Raw genomic sequence first — 15,737 nt, 5'->3', positions numbered from 1 at the left:
GAACCCATGACGCAGCAGGGGTGACTGAGCCAGGCGGCCTGGGCTCAGGCCTGGGCCATCTGCATCTCTCGCTGGGAACTGGGGGCTTGGTACCTGACCTCCCTGAGCCTCAGGGTCCCCAGTGACAAGGTGACATTAGTAAGTCAGAGTTGTCACAGCAGAAGGATAGTTCTGCTGACTCCCAGGTGCCCCTGAGCCCCAAGTGCAGAGGTCACCGCAGGTCACCCATCCACATCGTGGGCTGAGGGCTCCAAAGTGGAGGGGACAGAGCCCCCTGGGCAGGAAGCTCTCAGCAGAGCCATTGCCCTTCCCAAGGGCTCCAGAACCGACCAAGCCCTAAACAAGGAAGCCCCAGGGCTGCTAGGAAGGAAAGGCTCGGGGCTGGGGCGGCCAGAGACCCCCCAAGAGACTAAGGAAGGAAGAGGTGGGTCTCCATGGTAAGAACTTGTCCTGTTCTAAACATGCCTAAGCTGTCCCTTCAGCAAGAGGCTGCAGGGATGAGGAGCCAAAGGAGAGGTCAGCAGGGGCCCAGCCGCCTTCTCCTCACTCTGTGCCCCCGGACCAGCTGCCCATGCAACACCAGTGCAGATGTCCTGAGGGAGGCCAGGCGCAGAGGACAGGCACTCCGGGCTTCAGATCAGCGCGGCCCCTCCTTCCACACTGGAGGAGACCCAGGCACTCACCGAAGACTTGCTCGGGGTCTCGCAGCTACAGACGCAGCAGAACCAGGACCCAAACTCTCCTGACCCAATGCCTACATCCCACTCATGGCCGTGCCACGGGACGGGGGCAGGAGTCTAAGCCACAAAGACGCCGACCCCCACCACAAATCCACAGATCCACAAACCCATTGCCCCTGGAGCGAGGCCATGAAGACAAAAACAAAGCCAGCGCCACACTCCCGGCAGTGGTACGTGGCCTTGGGCAGAGCTGCTCTGCTTCCCTCTGCCTCCGTTAAACAGGCGGAAGGACAGAGCCCCACACCTGGGCTGTTGGAGGATCAAATGGAGTGCCAACCACGTGACGCTGCCACTGAACCAGGATTAGTTTCAACCAATCAAGGAGCACAAATTGCTCCATGAAAGTAGCAATGCCACAATTACCGGTGTGTACCCACGTGCACCCACGCGCACACTGATTCACACTCCGAAGACAGGCCCTCCATCTTGAAGCGACACCACACAAGCTACACGCTCCAGACACCAGCAGTGGCCGCCGCAGCCACACACAGGAACGCCACAAAACACCACACACGTCCTGGCCCACACTGCAGCGCACCTAGGAACCGACATAGAAATGAGGGCAGGGAAGGAAACGGGAGGCTGGGGATCTCCAAGGGTCTGGAAGGCACAGATCTAATTGCGCTGGTCTCCAACAAGCCAGGGGATCGCAGAGGATCTGGAAGGCAGAGGCTCACCCCGGGGCAGAGAGTGCCGAGGAGGGGGCTGCAGGACATATCCAGAACCAGGCCTCAGCTGCCCGTGGGGACGGCAGGCCAGGAGGAGGGAGGCCCTTTCCTGTCTGTGATGCAAGGCCCTGTCTGAGGCCTCTGCTGCGGAGAACACCAGCTGGACGGAAGAGGCAGGGCTGGGCTCTGAATGCAGGCAGGCAGGAGGAGAACTCTCGTTCTCTTTCTGTCCTCTTGGCCCGGCAGCTCCATGGGCACAGGGCCTGCATCTGCCAAGGCCACTGGTAAACTATGGCAGGGACAAGAGAGCCTGGCAGATGGCAGGCACTGGGACTTTCTGCTGAATGAAAATGAACGAGAGGGGGAGGTGAGGGGGGCCTGGTGGGCCCCAGAACCAGCTCCCTGCTTCTCCCCAGGCTGATCCCACCACAGCCCCGGGCATCCCAGGTGAGCCTGTGACCCGGTCCAAACCAACCAGAGAGCTCCCTTCCTGGGGACAGTGGCCATGTGACCCACCCTGGGCCCGAGCCAGTCCTGCAGGACTCACAGAATTACTGGAAAGAGGTGTTCTCTGAGCTTCAGCGGCTGAGCTGACACAGCCACCACAAGGCTCCACCATACCAACTTTAAAACAAACCCAGTATAGAGGAAAACAAGACCCAAAGGTAGAGAAAAGTCAGGTCCAGAAGACAGCATCTGGGCTCCTTGATCCAGCGATCCCATCCAGATATCCAACACACTCTCTGAACCTTTCACTAAGACGCATGGACAAAAATCCTTTTTTGGATGTGTGTGCACTCGTACTGTGGGTTGAACTCAGGGCCTAGGCACTTCCCTTGAGGTTTTTGTTTTTGCTTAAGGCTAGTGCTCTACCACTTAAGCAACAGCTCTACTGGTGGCTTTTTGGTGGTTAATTGGAGATAAGAGTCTCACAGACATTCCTGCCTGAGCTGGCTTAGAGCCAAACATCCTCAGCTCTCAGCTTCTTGAGTAGCTAGGATTATAGGCACTAGCACCTAGCAAAAATCCTTTTGGAAAGCCTATCTGAAGTAGTGGGGGGGGGGGGTTTGATCACTTACAGTGAAGGTAATCTTGACACAGACACCTTCTGAAAGGGAGAAGACAATAAAAACATGGATTTAAGCTCAAGAAGCTACACTTTCCCTGTCCACCTCCATCTATGCCACAATGGGGCCAACCTCAACAATGGCAGTGCTGCCGCAGCCCCTGGGGAGCCCAGAGGCCTAGTGCTATGATTGATTGGTGATGTCTGCCACAGATACAGCATCCTGTCTCCCCCACCCCCCACTTTCCTTCCCCCAGCCCTTCTCCTTCAGGGATCAGAAAGGGGGGGGCAGCTTGAAGCCTGGAGACATTAAGTTTAGCAAAAGAAAGCCTCCCCCCCTCCAAAGCCCGAGCATCCTGACGTCCTGGTAAGGAGCAGCCCAGCTGCGGCCCAGGCCCAGGCCTGCAAATATGGAAAGCCTCTAACAGACTCACTTCCTCCCAGGGGCCAGCGCCAGGCTGAGCACTTCGCGTGGTGGTGGGGCTGGGCACACACTGACCCGGGTGGCTTTCTGGGTGTGTCACCAGCTAGAGACACCCAGGGAAGGGGATCTAGCCCCCCCCCAGGGGTACCAGGGGTTGTCTGAGGTGACATGGTGACCATCCATTCCACACCACAGCCAGAAAGACTGAGACCAGGAGGAGAGAGGAGGGAAGGGACTGGGCCTCCAGCAGGGAGAAGGGAGGAGGGGGAGGGGGTGTCTCCTCACCTTGCCATCATCACACAGAGGTGGGCTCGGATCAGACAGGACCTCACTGCGCTACTCCTGTGCTCAAACCCCACAGCTTCCTACCATCTGCAGAGCAGAATCCAGGGTCCCTGCTGGGGCCAGAAAGCCCAGGGGCCTGGCCCTCTCTCCAACTCACCCCTCGGGCGACAGAGCCCCCTCCCTGCTTACGTCCCAAACGGTGTGAGATGTGCTGATGCTCAAGTGGCATCTGCGGTTTACTGAGACTCAAGCCTCCCTGGAGGGCCCTGTTTTCAGTGGCTGACCTCTGACCTGAGACACCAGGACAGTCACCCCTGACCCCATCTGCGTCTTCCATGTGCCACCGTCCCAATGACATGTAAAATGACCTTCAGCTCGCCCTTGGCCTCCACTGGGAGCCTCCTGACCACAGGAAACAAATCAGTCACACACACTCAGCACCACACCCCGAGCGAGGCCTGTGACCCAGTACTTCGGGGGGTGCTTGTGTGTGTTTTAGGGGACAATATCGGATAAGACTGGGGGGGGGAAACAGGTCCAGAGCCATCTGGTCTCAGTCTCAGTCCTGATCCTAGCCCTGCAACCCTGCACCATCACTTAACCTCTCTGAGCCTCAGTTTGCTCATCTGTGGAATGGGTACTGCTGTTGCGCACTTTCTGAAGGCCGGTGCCTGGAAGGCACATGGAGCAGCGCAAGCCGAGGCCACTTGGGGCTGGTCTGTGATCAATGCAGCAGGCAGTGGTTGGGTTGGTAGCTAGCAGGGGAGGGAGGGGGAGGAGGCCAGGTTGAATGCTGCCGGGCTGCCATAGCACCATCAAGCCCCATCCCACATGCACTGCCATGTCTAAGGCCCAGACCTAAGCCAGCTGCTGTCCATGGCTCCCAAGCTCTCGCACAGCCCACTCTCCACCCGGGCACCGTGGGACGGAGGCCCAGCCCCTCCTCCCTGCTGCCGTGCACACCCCAGGGTCCCCCCTGCTGGGGCATGCTTTCCAGTGAGGCTGCCGGGCCTGCGGAGCCCGCAGCTGCTCTGCAGCCACCTGCACGCTGCTCCCAGCTGGGGCAGAGACAGACTGCTCCGAACCCCCTGAGCCAGTGACTCACCAGGGGAACGATGCTTTCACAGCTTAGATTAGCGAGGTGATTTTTTTAAAGTAAAAACACTGACTCACACCAGCGTTCTCAATCGCTGCCATCAGCTCAGGGGTTTGGAGACGGATGCACGTGACACGTTCAGAGCATCTATACCCTGGAACCTTCCGCCAAGGAAGCCCAGGGTGTCCCCGGCCCAGGCTGCTGGACAGTGACCCCTCCGGTTCCATCTTTTCTTAGAGGACTTCTGTTACCGAAGAACATGGGCTCCGGCCATTTCCAACACTACAGCATGCTTCCCTGCTAAGTTTACGCCGTCAGTGACTACTCGCAAAGGAATAAACCAGTAACACCAGGGGTGCAGATGAAGTGCGAAGAGCAGAACGCTGGCTTGACCATCAGGAAGGGTCTGGGCCCCGTTCTGTCTGTCTATGTGTGTGTGTGTGCGCTCATGCGCGTGCACGTGCACGTGTGTCTTACTTCTGGACCTTCAGCTCAGACCTGGCATCATCCCTTAGCCTTCTTCCTCAAGGCTGGTACATTACCCCTTGAGCCATGACTCCACTTATGGCTTTTTAGTGATTAGTTGGTGATAAGAGTTTCACAGGCTTTCTTTGCCTGGCTGGCTTCAAACCATGAAGCTTGGCTCTCAGCCTCTGGAGTAGCTAGGATTGCTGGCTTGAGCCAATGCACTGGCTTGAGCCTTTTGCTGGCCTGTGGAATGGGGAGGGCAGGGGAGGGTGGGGGAGGGCCCTGGAGAAGAGCAACCCCGGGACCCCTGGGGCAGGAGGTTGGGAAGCCCAGGACACAGCCGTCCTGTGGGAGGCCATTCTCCACGTGAAGGCCACAGGCCCTGAAATGTGCAGGTGACCACCCATCACCTGGGCAGAGAGGCCCCAGGGGTCCAGAGCAGGCCAGGGAGGTGGGCCGGAAGCAGGGGTAGGGTGGGGGGGCCGGATGCTGCTTCCTCCGGCGCTGGGTACTATACTCACAAATTTCAGGAAAACGTTCCCCAGCTCATGCTGAGACTGCGGCTCAGGGCGCAGGCAGTACTCCAGGGCGGCCAGGAAATCCTTGTGGACCTCCAGGATGTCTTCGATGTTGGAGAACAGGATCTGGGGGAACGAGGGCCGGGGGCCAGGGTCCGTGGGGGCTCACCGGGAGGGCAGAGCCAGCCCAACAGGCCACATCCTCCCCAGCCCAGCCTCTGCCGGCTGGTCTGCCCCGGGATGGCTGGAGCAACAGGAGCCACACTACCACCTGAGTCACAGCTCTACTGCTGGCTTTTTGGAAGATAGGAGTTCCACAGAGTTTCTTGCCCAGGCTGGCTTCAAACCATGATTGTCACACCTCAGCCTCCTGAGAAGCTGGGATTACAGGCGTGAGCCACCACCCCTGGCTCAGAGAACAGAACCCAAGGCCACACTGTTGGTCTATGCAAAGAAAGCAAACTCAGAATCACGGTGGGCCAGGTCCCTGTCCTGAACCAGACGTGGGGGTCCACCCCACCCCCACCCCACAGACATCAACTCTGCAGCCCGGCCCCGTCTACCCCTCTCCCCTTGGACCAGGACCTCCAGGGCCAAGGCCTAGAAGAAGCCGGGCCTGGTGACGCCGGCACCCTGCAGGGACACTCGATGTCCAGCACCCTGGCAGGGGGCAGCGGTGGGCGCCAGGCTCCCAGGCCAGGAGCCGGACCCAAGGAGAAGGCAGGAAGATGGTGGCCACGCCATCGAGTGATGGGCATCGAGTGATGCAGGCAGCTCCCGTGGCTCCCAGGACAGAGGCCTCTGGGGCTGGTGGGCACCACGCCCGGGCATCTCCCGGGAGGAGCACCAGCCCCAGCAACAGGGAAGACGGGGAGGGGCCTACCTTGACGTTCTCCTCCGTGAGGCCCTTGTCCACAGAGTCGGCCACGTTCTGCCGGATGCGCTGCAGGAAGGCCTGGCGGGGGGCGGGGAGAGAGGCAGAGGGGAAGTCACGTGAGGCCAGGTTCCAACACTGACCACCCTGGGGGACTGCTGCGGTCCAGGGACATGGGCAGGGACCCCATGCCAGCCTGGGGCCCACTCGGGCACCAAGAGTTCCTGCATCACAGAGTGCCCCTCCAATCTGATCTCACTTTGTTGACAGGGATGGTCCAGCCATGAGAGGCTGAGTGAGGAGGACAGTGGTTAGAGGCCGGCCGCAGCAGACTTAGCAAGAGGCCCCATCTTAAAACCAGAAGGAATGGAGGCATGACTCGGGTGGCAGAGTGCTGGCCTAGCGAGTGTGAGGTGCTGGGTTCAGTCCCCAGTACCACAGAGCAGAGCAGGTCCTGTTGACCTCCAGCAGCCGCCCGCCACACTTCCTGGGTGGCGTGACACTCGGCCGCGTGACTGTGAGTGGGCAGGGCAGGGGCACACACCTGCCTCGACTTCCCGGCGTAGGATGACAGGCAAGCATCGCCACGCCACGCGAGAGAGCCTCCCGGCCAAGTGCCCAGAGAGGCCTGCGGGGCAGCAGGGGAGAGTGGGGGGCAGGGGGGGAGGGCGGGGGGAGGGCGGGTTCTGAGACACAGCAGTAGTGACGTGGTGGGGGGAGGGATCAGACTTGGCACTGAAGGGAAACCGAGGCCAGCTGCCCACGGAGGTCCCTGCCTAGCCCCCCAGCTCGGGTTAACCTGGAGAAAGGCTGGGGAGCTGCCACAACCATCACAGCCACAGGCCACAGGGACCCATGCTTGGGGTGGGGGGATCCACCGGCCACAGATCATCCAGAGCCTGTCCCATCCCCCACGCCTGCCTGGAGAGAGCTCGGTGGGGGGGAGGGGCAGCCCAGGACCGTGCTGGGAGGTCACGGGCAGGTGAGCGAGGGGCTGACCCTGCGCGAGTGCTGCAACCCTCCCATCACCACCACCCGCACCCCGGCCCCCAACATCGGTTTTCCAGCCCCAGATCCCAGGGAAGAGACCCACCCCACCCCCATGGCCCCCCCAGTGCTCCTCCATCTCAACTTCCCCAAGCCTCACCTCTTCCCCCCCCCCACCACCCCTGCTCCTCCCATTCGGCTCCTCCCCTCAGACACCACAGCAACGTCGCCAGACGTCCCTGCAAAAGCAATCAGCTGCTGCTCCTCCAACCAGACCAGCAGGCCCAGGCCCAGGGCTGAAGCCGTCACCCTTCCCTCTCCTGCTCACCCCTAAAAGCCCCTTCTCCACAAGCCCAGCCCAAAGGGTCTTCTTAAATATGTCAACCACACTGAGCAACAGTGGCTCAGATGGCTCACACCTGTCATCCTAGCTACTCAGAAGGCTGAGATTTGAGGATCATCATTTGAGGCCAGCCAGGGCAGGAAAGTCCAAATTCCACCTCTAATGGCCAGCAAAAAGCAGAGCTAGAGACATGGCTCAAGCAGTAGAGCACCAGCAAAGAAAGCAAACTATAAGGTCCGCTCCTGGATGGCTAGCAGACCCCACCCTCCTCGCAGCAAAGTCTCCACCCAGTACCTTCGTTACCCGGGCAACTGGGACACCTTTCTCGGCACATACCCTAGATAAGGCCTAGCCCAGGCCCAGATGCCCTCTCTTGGTTCTTTTCTAGCTCTTTCTCAGCTCTTTCCTTCTCTTCTCTTTCCTAGCTTGCTCTTTCCCACCTGCTCTCTTTTCTAGCTCTTTCCTTTCTTTTCTAGCTCTTTTCTCTCTCTTTCCCAGATCTCCCAGCTCTCTTTCCCAGGCCTTTCCCCACCGCGTGGAGGGCCAACCTGGCCTGGTCCCAGCAGGTCTACTAAATAAATCTACCCCTTACCTGAATACCACGTGCGTGGTGCTGTTCTTACTCGGCTATCTCTTTTTAAAAACCTAACACAAACCAACTGAGCACATAAAACCTTGGGTTCAAACCCTAGTTACCACCCAAAGAAGAAGGAAAACACAAAAAAGCCTTCCACAAAACTGAGCACTGGTGACTTTTGCCTGTCATCCTAGCTACTCAGGTGGCTGAGATCTGAGAATCCCGGGCCAAAGCCAGCCTGGGCAGGAGACTCTCATCTCCAATTAATCACCACAAAACCAAAAATGGTGTTGTGGGCCAAAGTGGTAAAGGACTAGCCTTGAGCAAAAGAGCTCAGAGAAAGTGCCCAGGTCCCAAGTTCAAGCCCCATGACAAAAAAACAAAGAAAAAACCTCCCCAGTGCATTTAAGAATAATTTTTTAAAAAAACAACAAATCCTTCCCCAGACTATAGGCCTGAGACCTCATCCTTACTACACTCCATGATTTCACTGTCCAGCACGCCCACACCGTACTTATTTAGGGCCACGCTCTCACGTAGGTAGATTCCTTCCCCTTGCCAAACCTACACCTGCCCCGGGACCTTTGCACAAGCCACTCCTGCTAACAGGATGCTCTCCCCAGGTCTGCCTGGAGCACACAGTAGGACTCAAAGATCAAAAGGAAGGCCCAGCACAAGCAAGACCTGACACATGGTAGGGGCTTGGACTCTGCACCCAGCAGGGGTGGGGGGGGGTAGAGGGGAAGGAGCAGAGGCTCCCAGAGGGGCTGCGACAGGACAGGAGCAGAGAGGTGGACAGGAATGTGGCCAGGAAGCCGCCTCTGGCTCTCAGACCGGGAGACAAAGGCAGCCTCACCCAGGCAGCCGCCTGGGGAGGGCGGGGCACAAGGAGAGCCCCACTGGCTGACCTAGATGGGGCTTCCTGTCCTGCTTTCCTCTCACAGCACTGGCCACCACCATTGTGCAGGGACAATGGCAGGCTCGGGCCACCCAGGGAGAGGCTGCAAACAGGCAGCAGCCAGCGCGGCTGGGAAGGAGCAGAGCGTGGGGAAGGGGCTGTGGCACCAGGGCGCCGGCATCCTCTGCACTCACGGGCAGCTTTGCAGCTGAGACTCCTGGGCCTGACGCCCGCTCCTTGCCGGGCTCGGCTGCTCCATGTGCCCCGACCCCGCCAGCACTCAGCCAAGACCGCGCGCATGTGAGCGGCCCCCCCACTCCCCGGACCCACCGCCACCAGGCCAGCCCGGCCTGGCCAGGGCCACCAGGGCTGGCATGGCTGTGCTCCGCCCCACAGCCCGGCGGCTGCACACGGCACGCCAGCCCTCCCTGGCCAGGCCACCAGTGCCCGGCCCTCACACAGCACCCGTGTCTGAGACCCCGGGGACCACAGCCGGCCTCGCCTGCCAATCAGACGGCAGCTGCCCTGGGGAGCCGGGGAGCAGCCATCTGCCAGGGACCCCGGGGCCTCTCCCAGAGGGGCCGAAACCCAGGGAAAGCTCTGAGCCCCGGCAACCTGATCTGCTGGGGCGCAGGGCTGGTGGTCCCCAAGGACTCCCCGCAGTGCTGGGGTGACTCACTGGACATATGGTGAAACTTGAGAGAGCCGGGGGACAGGGCGGGGCACCCCACAAACCCAGGACAAAGGAAGGAGCCTGGCCTAAGGACCGCAGGGTCATTAGCTGGCGGCAGGCCTCAAATCTGGGTTAGAATTGATAGCATGCTAGCCGGCCGGTGGCACTGTCTGTCCTGAGCAGAACGCTACACCGCTGCGGTGCACAGCGCACCTCGGCACGTGTGCCATGGAGACGGGCTGAGCTGAGCCTCCATCGCAGGGGACCTGGCAGCTATGGCCTCCACCTGGACTGAGGGGAGGAAATGGTCACGCGGTGCCCTCGCTCCCCTCTATCCTCCAGGACATCCCCATCAGCGCACGCCCAGCTCCTCGCTCGTTAAGTATACCGTTTAGAAGTCAATGAACTAGCCGGGCGCCGGTGGCTCACGCCTGTCATCCTAGCTACTTAGGAGGCTGAGATCTGAGGATCACAGTTCAAAGCCAGCCAGAGTAGGAAAGTCCGTGAGACTCTTATCTCCAATAACACACCAGAAAACTGGAAGTGGCGCTGTGGCTCAAGTGGTAGAACACTTGCTTTGAGCTGAAGAGCTGAGGGACAGTGCCCAGGCCCAGAGTTCAAGCCCCATGACCGACATAAAAAGGAATCAATGAACTTTTGCCAAGCAAGTATCCGAGACTCACGCCTGTCATCCTAGCCATTTAGGAAACTGAGATGGCTGCAATCTCAGCTTTGAGACTCAGACTTGAAGCCAGCTGGGTGGACAAATCTAAGACTCTTATCTCCAATAACCAGCAAAAGGCTGGACTGGAAGCATGGCCCAAGTGGTAGAGGGCCAGCCTTGAGTGAAAGAGCCAAGTAAGAGCCCACATCCCTGAATTCAAGCCCCAGTAACTGGCAAGTGGTGCGCACACACACACACACACACACACACACACACACACACACACACACACACACACACACACACACACACACACGCACACACGCCAGGCATTAGTGGCTTATACTTGTAATCCTAGCTACTCAGGAGGCTGAGATCTGAGGATCCTGAGGAAAGACGATAGATTCCTATTGCCAATGAACCACCAGAAAACCGGAAGTGGCGCTGTGGCTCAAGTGGTAGAGCACTCGCCTTGAGCAAAAGAGCTCAGGGTAGCGCCCAGGCCCTGAGTTCAAACCTCAAGACTGACTCAAAGAAAAAAAAAAAGCCCACAATCCCCAAGCCTGGGAGTGAGTCACGGAGGGAGAGGCCCTCCTGCTCTTCCCGGCCTGCTCCAGATATGGTCATGTGACTGGGTTCAGGACAGATGAGGAGGGGGGAGGGGAACGCCAAGCCCTCCTTACAGGGCCCGCAGACACCCCCGCCCCCCATGCAGATCTGGCCTCTGCCTCACACTGCATGTATAGCTGGGCCTATGGACCCAGGAATCCCAGCCTTAGCCTGAATGCTGAGGCCCAGTTACTCCCTCAGGAAAACTGAGATGTGGGCTTCGAGGGTCCAGGAGGTGGCAGAGGCTAGAGCCCAGAGGCCGCCTCCACCTTCACCCATGTTGGAGCCCTCCATCTCCCAACCCAGCACACAATAATGGCTACCATGGATTGCATCCACTGGGAGACTCGGCCTCTTGAACAGGCAGCCTGCCACCTCTCCCCAAGCTGCAGCCGGGGGCAGACATCACTAATAGAGTGCGGATCTTTTGTCCTGTATGCTGCTAGCTCTCCTCACCCTTATCAAGGACAACCCAGGGCCTGCTCTCAGACCCTTCCCCATCAGACCCCCACTTCTCCTCACCCCTGTGGGCCATTTCCTTCACCCCTGAAGAGTGGGGTCATGGGCGTGGGGCCCTGCCACATCCAGGAGGGCAGGCAGCAGCTCCTCTGGCCTTCAGCAGCCCTCCTCTCCCTACAGTGAGCACAGAACACCTCCAAACCTTGCCCGAGGTCCCCTGGGGGCAGAGTCACCCTGGCACCACTAAGCATGGGACAAAGACCACAGACCTGGGTTCAAGCGCTGGCCCGGCCTGCGGGCTGTGTCCGGTGCAGCCTCTGGGCGGCTGCATCCTCCGGGAGGGAGGGGGGCATTGCACGGGGCTCTGGAGTCTCCTGGCGATGCCAGAAGGGTCTGTGGGTTGAATGGTGGTGTTGGGGGCGCAGCTCTGCGTCCACAGGAAAGCCCACAGAACTGCCCCGACGGTGGCCCGCAAGAGCCCAGCTGGATGTCCTGTCCCACAGAACCAAACCCAGAGCTCCTGCACCCCACGCAAGCTCCAGCCCAACCTGCGGGGGCAGCACGGGCACAGCAGGTGCCGGGAGGAAAAGTCCAAAGCGAGGCGGCGAGGCGGCGAGGCTGGGAACGGCCACGCTGGGGTGTCATTTCCCGCCGGAACGCCAGGACAAAGGGGAGCCAGGCATTGGGCTGGGCCGCGGGGCCAGCGGCGGCCTCCTAGGACCCTGCCCAGGGCTGGACAATGGGTGGAATGCGCTCCCCTCTCTGCCGGCTGACATTTGACATCTGAAGACAATGACTTTGAAGAGGTTTTGTTTTTTCCTCTGTCAACTTTTTCCTTTCTATTTTCAGAAACCATTGTCCCCCGGCTGGCGGCTGCACCGTGCCCCCTTGGTCGCGGACGAATTGTGTTTGGGGAGCCAGAACACAAAGCACAGAAGTGAGAGAACGCACAAGGCGGCGGACAAGGCGGCGGCCTCGGAGCGCAGCCAGGGCGGCCGGCATGGATGTCTCCCCCGCCCCCCTTTGCTTTTCCCAGGCCGGCCAGGGCCCCAGGGGGGGACACGGGCGTGGGAGAGGCCCGGACAGCAGGGTGGGAGGGCAGAGCGGGCCCCAGGCACAGACAGCAGCTGCCCGCTGCCACCTGGGGTCTGAAACTTGGGGAGAGTGCGTGCCGTTCCCACCACTTCCCCCAAATTCCTCTGTATAGAAAGGGGACTGAGAGCCGGGCACCGGGGCTCACGCCTATCAGCCCAGCTGCTCAGGAGGCTGAGATCTGAGGACCGCAGTTCAAAGCCAAATGGGGCGGGAAAGTCCGTGAGACTCTTCTCTCCAATGAACCACCAGAATACCGGAAGCAGTGCTCTGGCTCAAGTGGTAGAGCACTCGGCTTGAGCTGAAGAGCTGAGGGACAGTGCCCAGGCCCAGAGTTCAGGCCCCACGACCAGACCAAAAAAAAAAATTAAAAGAAAAAAAAAAAGGAGACTGAGGTTCTCACAGGCTGCACAGCAGCCCCAGAGTGCACCGCTGCGGGGGCGGCACTGGGGCTGGACATCCACACCCCCAGAGCGAAGGCTCTGGCCATGGGTGGGGGGGGGGGTAGACGGATGGATGAGAGGGATAGATTAGATAATAGATAGATGATAGATGGATGGATAGATGTGGATGTTGGATGGATAGGTAGGTAGACAGATGATACACAGATAATAAAAACAGATGATAGAGTGAGAGAGGTGATGGGGAGATGATAGGTAATAGACACATAGATCCATAGATAGCCACTGACCCTAAGTACTTCCTTGGCCTTAGCCAAGACCAGTAGCTCCAGGCAGGACAGGGGTCCCCAAGGGATACCGAAAACCCCAACAAGGGCCCAGGGAGGCCCAGCCAGCCAGCCACGCGGCGGGAGCCCAGTGACATACAAGTCCAGTCCCCACCGCAGGCTCAGGAAGCTCATATAAATCACACCCACACACCCACCTCAGGAGACAAGGCCAACTGTCTCCGACAGCATCACCTACACCACATCCGTGCGTCAGCACGCCAACAAGAAAGGACCCCTGCCCCAAACGCAGGCTGCATGGTATCTGCCTGCAATCTGTGCCGTGTCCCAGCTAGCCTGCCTTGCCCAGTCAGCCCAGGCTGGCTCTGACCCCAGGACCTTTGCACAGGGTCACAGCACTCAGATGTCACCCCCCCCTTGGGCAGCCTACTGACCACCCTGGCTAAAGGAACCTTCCCCAGGCCCCCTTCCACCCAGCTCTGACCCTCAGTAGAGCAGGAGTGACCATCTCAGTGTCAGTTTGAAGGTTCTTCTCTGCAGTGGGTATCTGTGTGCCCATCTACAACCAGGGTAAGTAGAGGCCTCCCACAGGTACGGCTCCCACAAGCACAAAATAAAGAGCTCAGCACAGGGAAAGGAGCGTGAGTGACTCATATGTAAAGAAGAGCAACTGTCCACTGGATGGACAGATGGATGGACAGATGGGTGGATGGATGGACAGGTAGACGGATGGATACAGATGGGTGGACGGGTGGATGGGTGCGCGCACAGATGGACGCTAACTGTGGTGCGACCTGAAGACTCTGCCCAGTGCAGCGGGCACTGACGGGCAGCGTGCTATACCTCTGACTGCTCCCAAGCCAGCAGCCACGGAGCCGCACACTGGGAGACCCGTGCGGCCAGGACGGCAGAGGCTGGGTAGCGGCACAGGTTCCGGGCCTTGCGCGGGGCCTGCGGCGCTCCAGGCCCCACCCAGGAACTCCCGCTGCCCAGGCTGTTTCTCCACAGGTCCGCACCCCCCTCCTGCCCCAAGACAGCCCTGGAGGCCCCCGGCCGCCACTATGCAAGGCCCATGTGGACGGCAGTGTCCGTGACTGAGGCGCGCCGGGGCCCCTCCACCCTGGGCGCGCAGGGCAGCGACGCGGCGGAGGAGACACCAGGCCTGGCACACAGGAGTGCCTGGTGCACGCGCAGCGGGGACATCTACCCACACTACCGTCCACCCTGCCCCCTCACTCAGCAGACGGGCCCACAAAGCTCGAACCCAGGCCTGGGCGCTGTCCCTCAGTGATTCAGCTCAAGGCGAGCACTCTACGACTTGAGCCACAGCACCAGTTGCGGTTTTCCGGTGGTTCATGGGAGAGAAGAGTCTCATGGACTTTCCTGCCCAGGCTGGCTCTGAATTGCCATCCTCAGCTCCCAGCCTCCAGGGTAGCGACGCTGACAGGAGTGAGCCCCAGGCGCCTGCCTGAAGCCCTGCTTCTGGCCCAGGGGGTCCCAGAGCTCCACAGGGTGCGAGGATGGATCCCAAGGACAAGCCCAGAGCTTGTCCCCCCAGGCTGGCCACGCGAGGCCAAGCCCCAGAAGGCAGAGCCCCATACCGGTATACCAGCCGCAGGGCAAGGCTGGCTTCCATCACAGAGCCCCATGACTTTTTCCCTGAGGGGCCTCCCAGGGCATCGGCTGGAAGGAAGCTGGCCAGCAGGCAGCAGCCAGCAGCCGCACCAACACTAGCACCAACACCAGCACCAACACCAGCACCAGCACCAACACCAGCACCAGCACCAATACCAGCACCAACACCAACACCAACACCAACACCAGCACCAGCACCAATACCAGCACCAACACCAACACCAACACCAACACCAGCACCAGCACCAATACCAGCACCAGCACCAACACCAACACCGGCACCAACACCAGCACCGGCACCAACACCACCACCAACACCAGCACCAACACCAACACCAGCACCAGCACCAGCACCAACACCAGCACCAGCACCAGCACCAGCACCAACACCAGCACCAACACCAACACCACACCAACACCAGCACCAGCACCGGCACCAACACCGGCACCAACACCGGCACCAACACCAACACCAACACCACCACCAGCACCAACACCAGCACCAACACCAACACCAGCACCAACACCAACACCAGCACCAGCACCAACACCAGCACCAATACCAGCACCAGCACCAACACCAGCACCAGCACCAACACCAGCACCAGCACCAACACCAACACCGGCACCAGCACCAACACCGGCACCAGCACCAGCACCAGCACCAACACCAACACCAGCACCAGCACCAGCACCAACACCAGCACCAACACCAACACCAACACCAGCACCAACACCAAAACCAGCACCAGCACCAACACCAACACCAGCACCAGCACCAACACCAGCACCAGCACCAGCACCAACACCAACACCAGCACCAACACCAGCACCAGCACCAACACCAACACCAATACCAGCACCAACACCAACACCAGCACCAGCACCAACACCAACTCCAGCACCAGCACCAACACCAGCACCAACACCAGCACCAGCACCAACACCAACACCAGCACCAACACCAACACCA

General features: G+C 59.9%; 1 protein-coding gene across 1 annotated transcript in view; it reads right to left on the bottom strand.

Moving 5' to 3' along the window:
- Prex1 (phosphatidylinositol-3,4,5-trisphosphate-dependent Rac exchange factor 1) overlaps positions 1–15,737 on the bottom strand; it is a 77,017-nt gene that overhangs the window by 57,063 nt on the left and 4,217 nt on the right. Inside the window, exons 3-4 of the mRNA XM_013024315.1 lie at positions 6,149–6,220; positions 5,269–5,391 (exon numbers count right to left, since the gene is read on the bottom strand). Of these exons, the coding sequence (XP_012879769.1) occupies positions 5,269–5,391; positions 6,149–6,220 (195 nt within the window). The remainder of the gene's footprint in view (positions 1–5,268; positions 5,392–6,148; positions 6,221–15,737) is intronic.

This window comes from Dipodomys ordii, unplaced genomic scaffold (assembly GCF_000151885.1).
Source record: "Dipodomys ordii isolate 6190 unplaced genomic scaffold, Dord_2.0 Scaffold75, whole genome shotgun sequence".
NCBI lineage: Eukaryota > Metazoa > Chordata > Mammalia > Rodentia > Heteromyidae > Dipodomys > Dipodomys ordii.
Note: the sequence above shows the minus strand (reverse complement) of the source record. Positions and strands in the feature narration are given on the sequence as shown.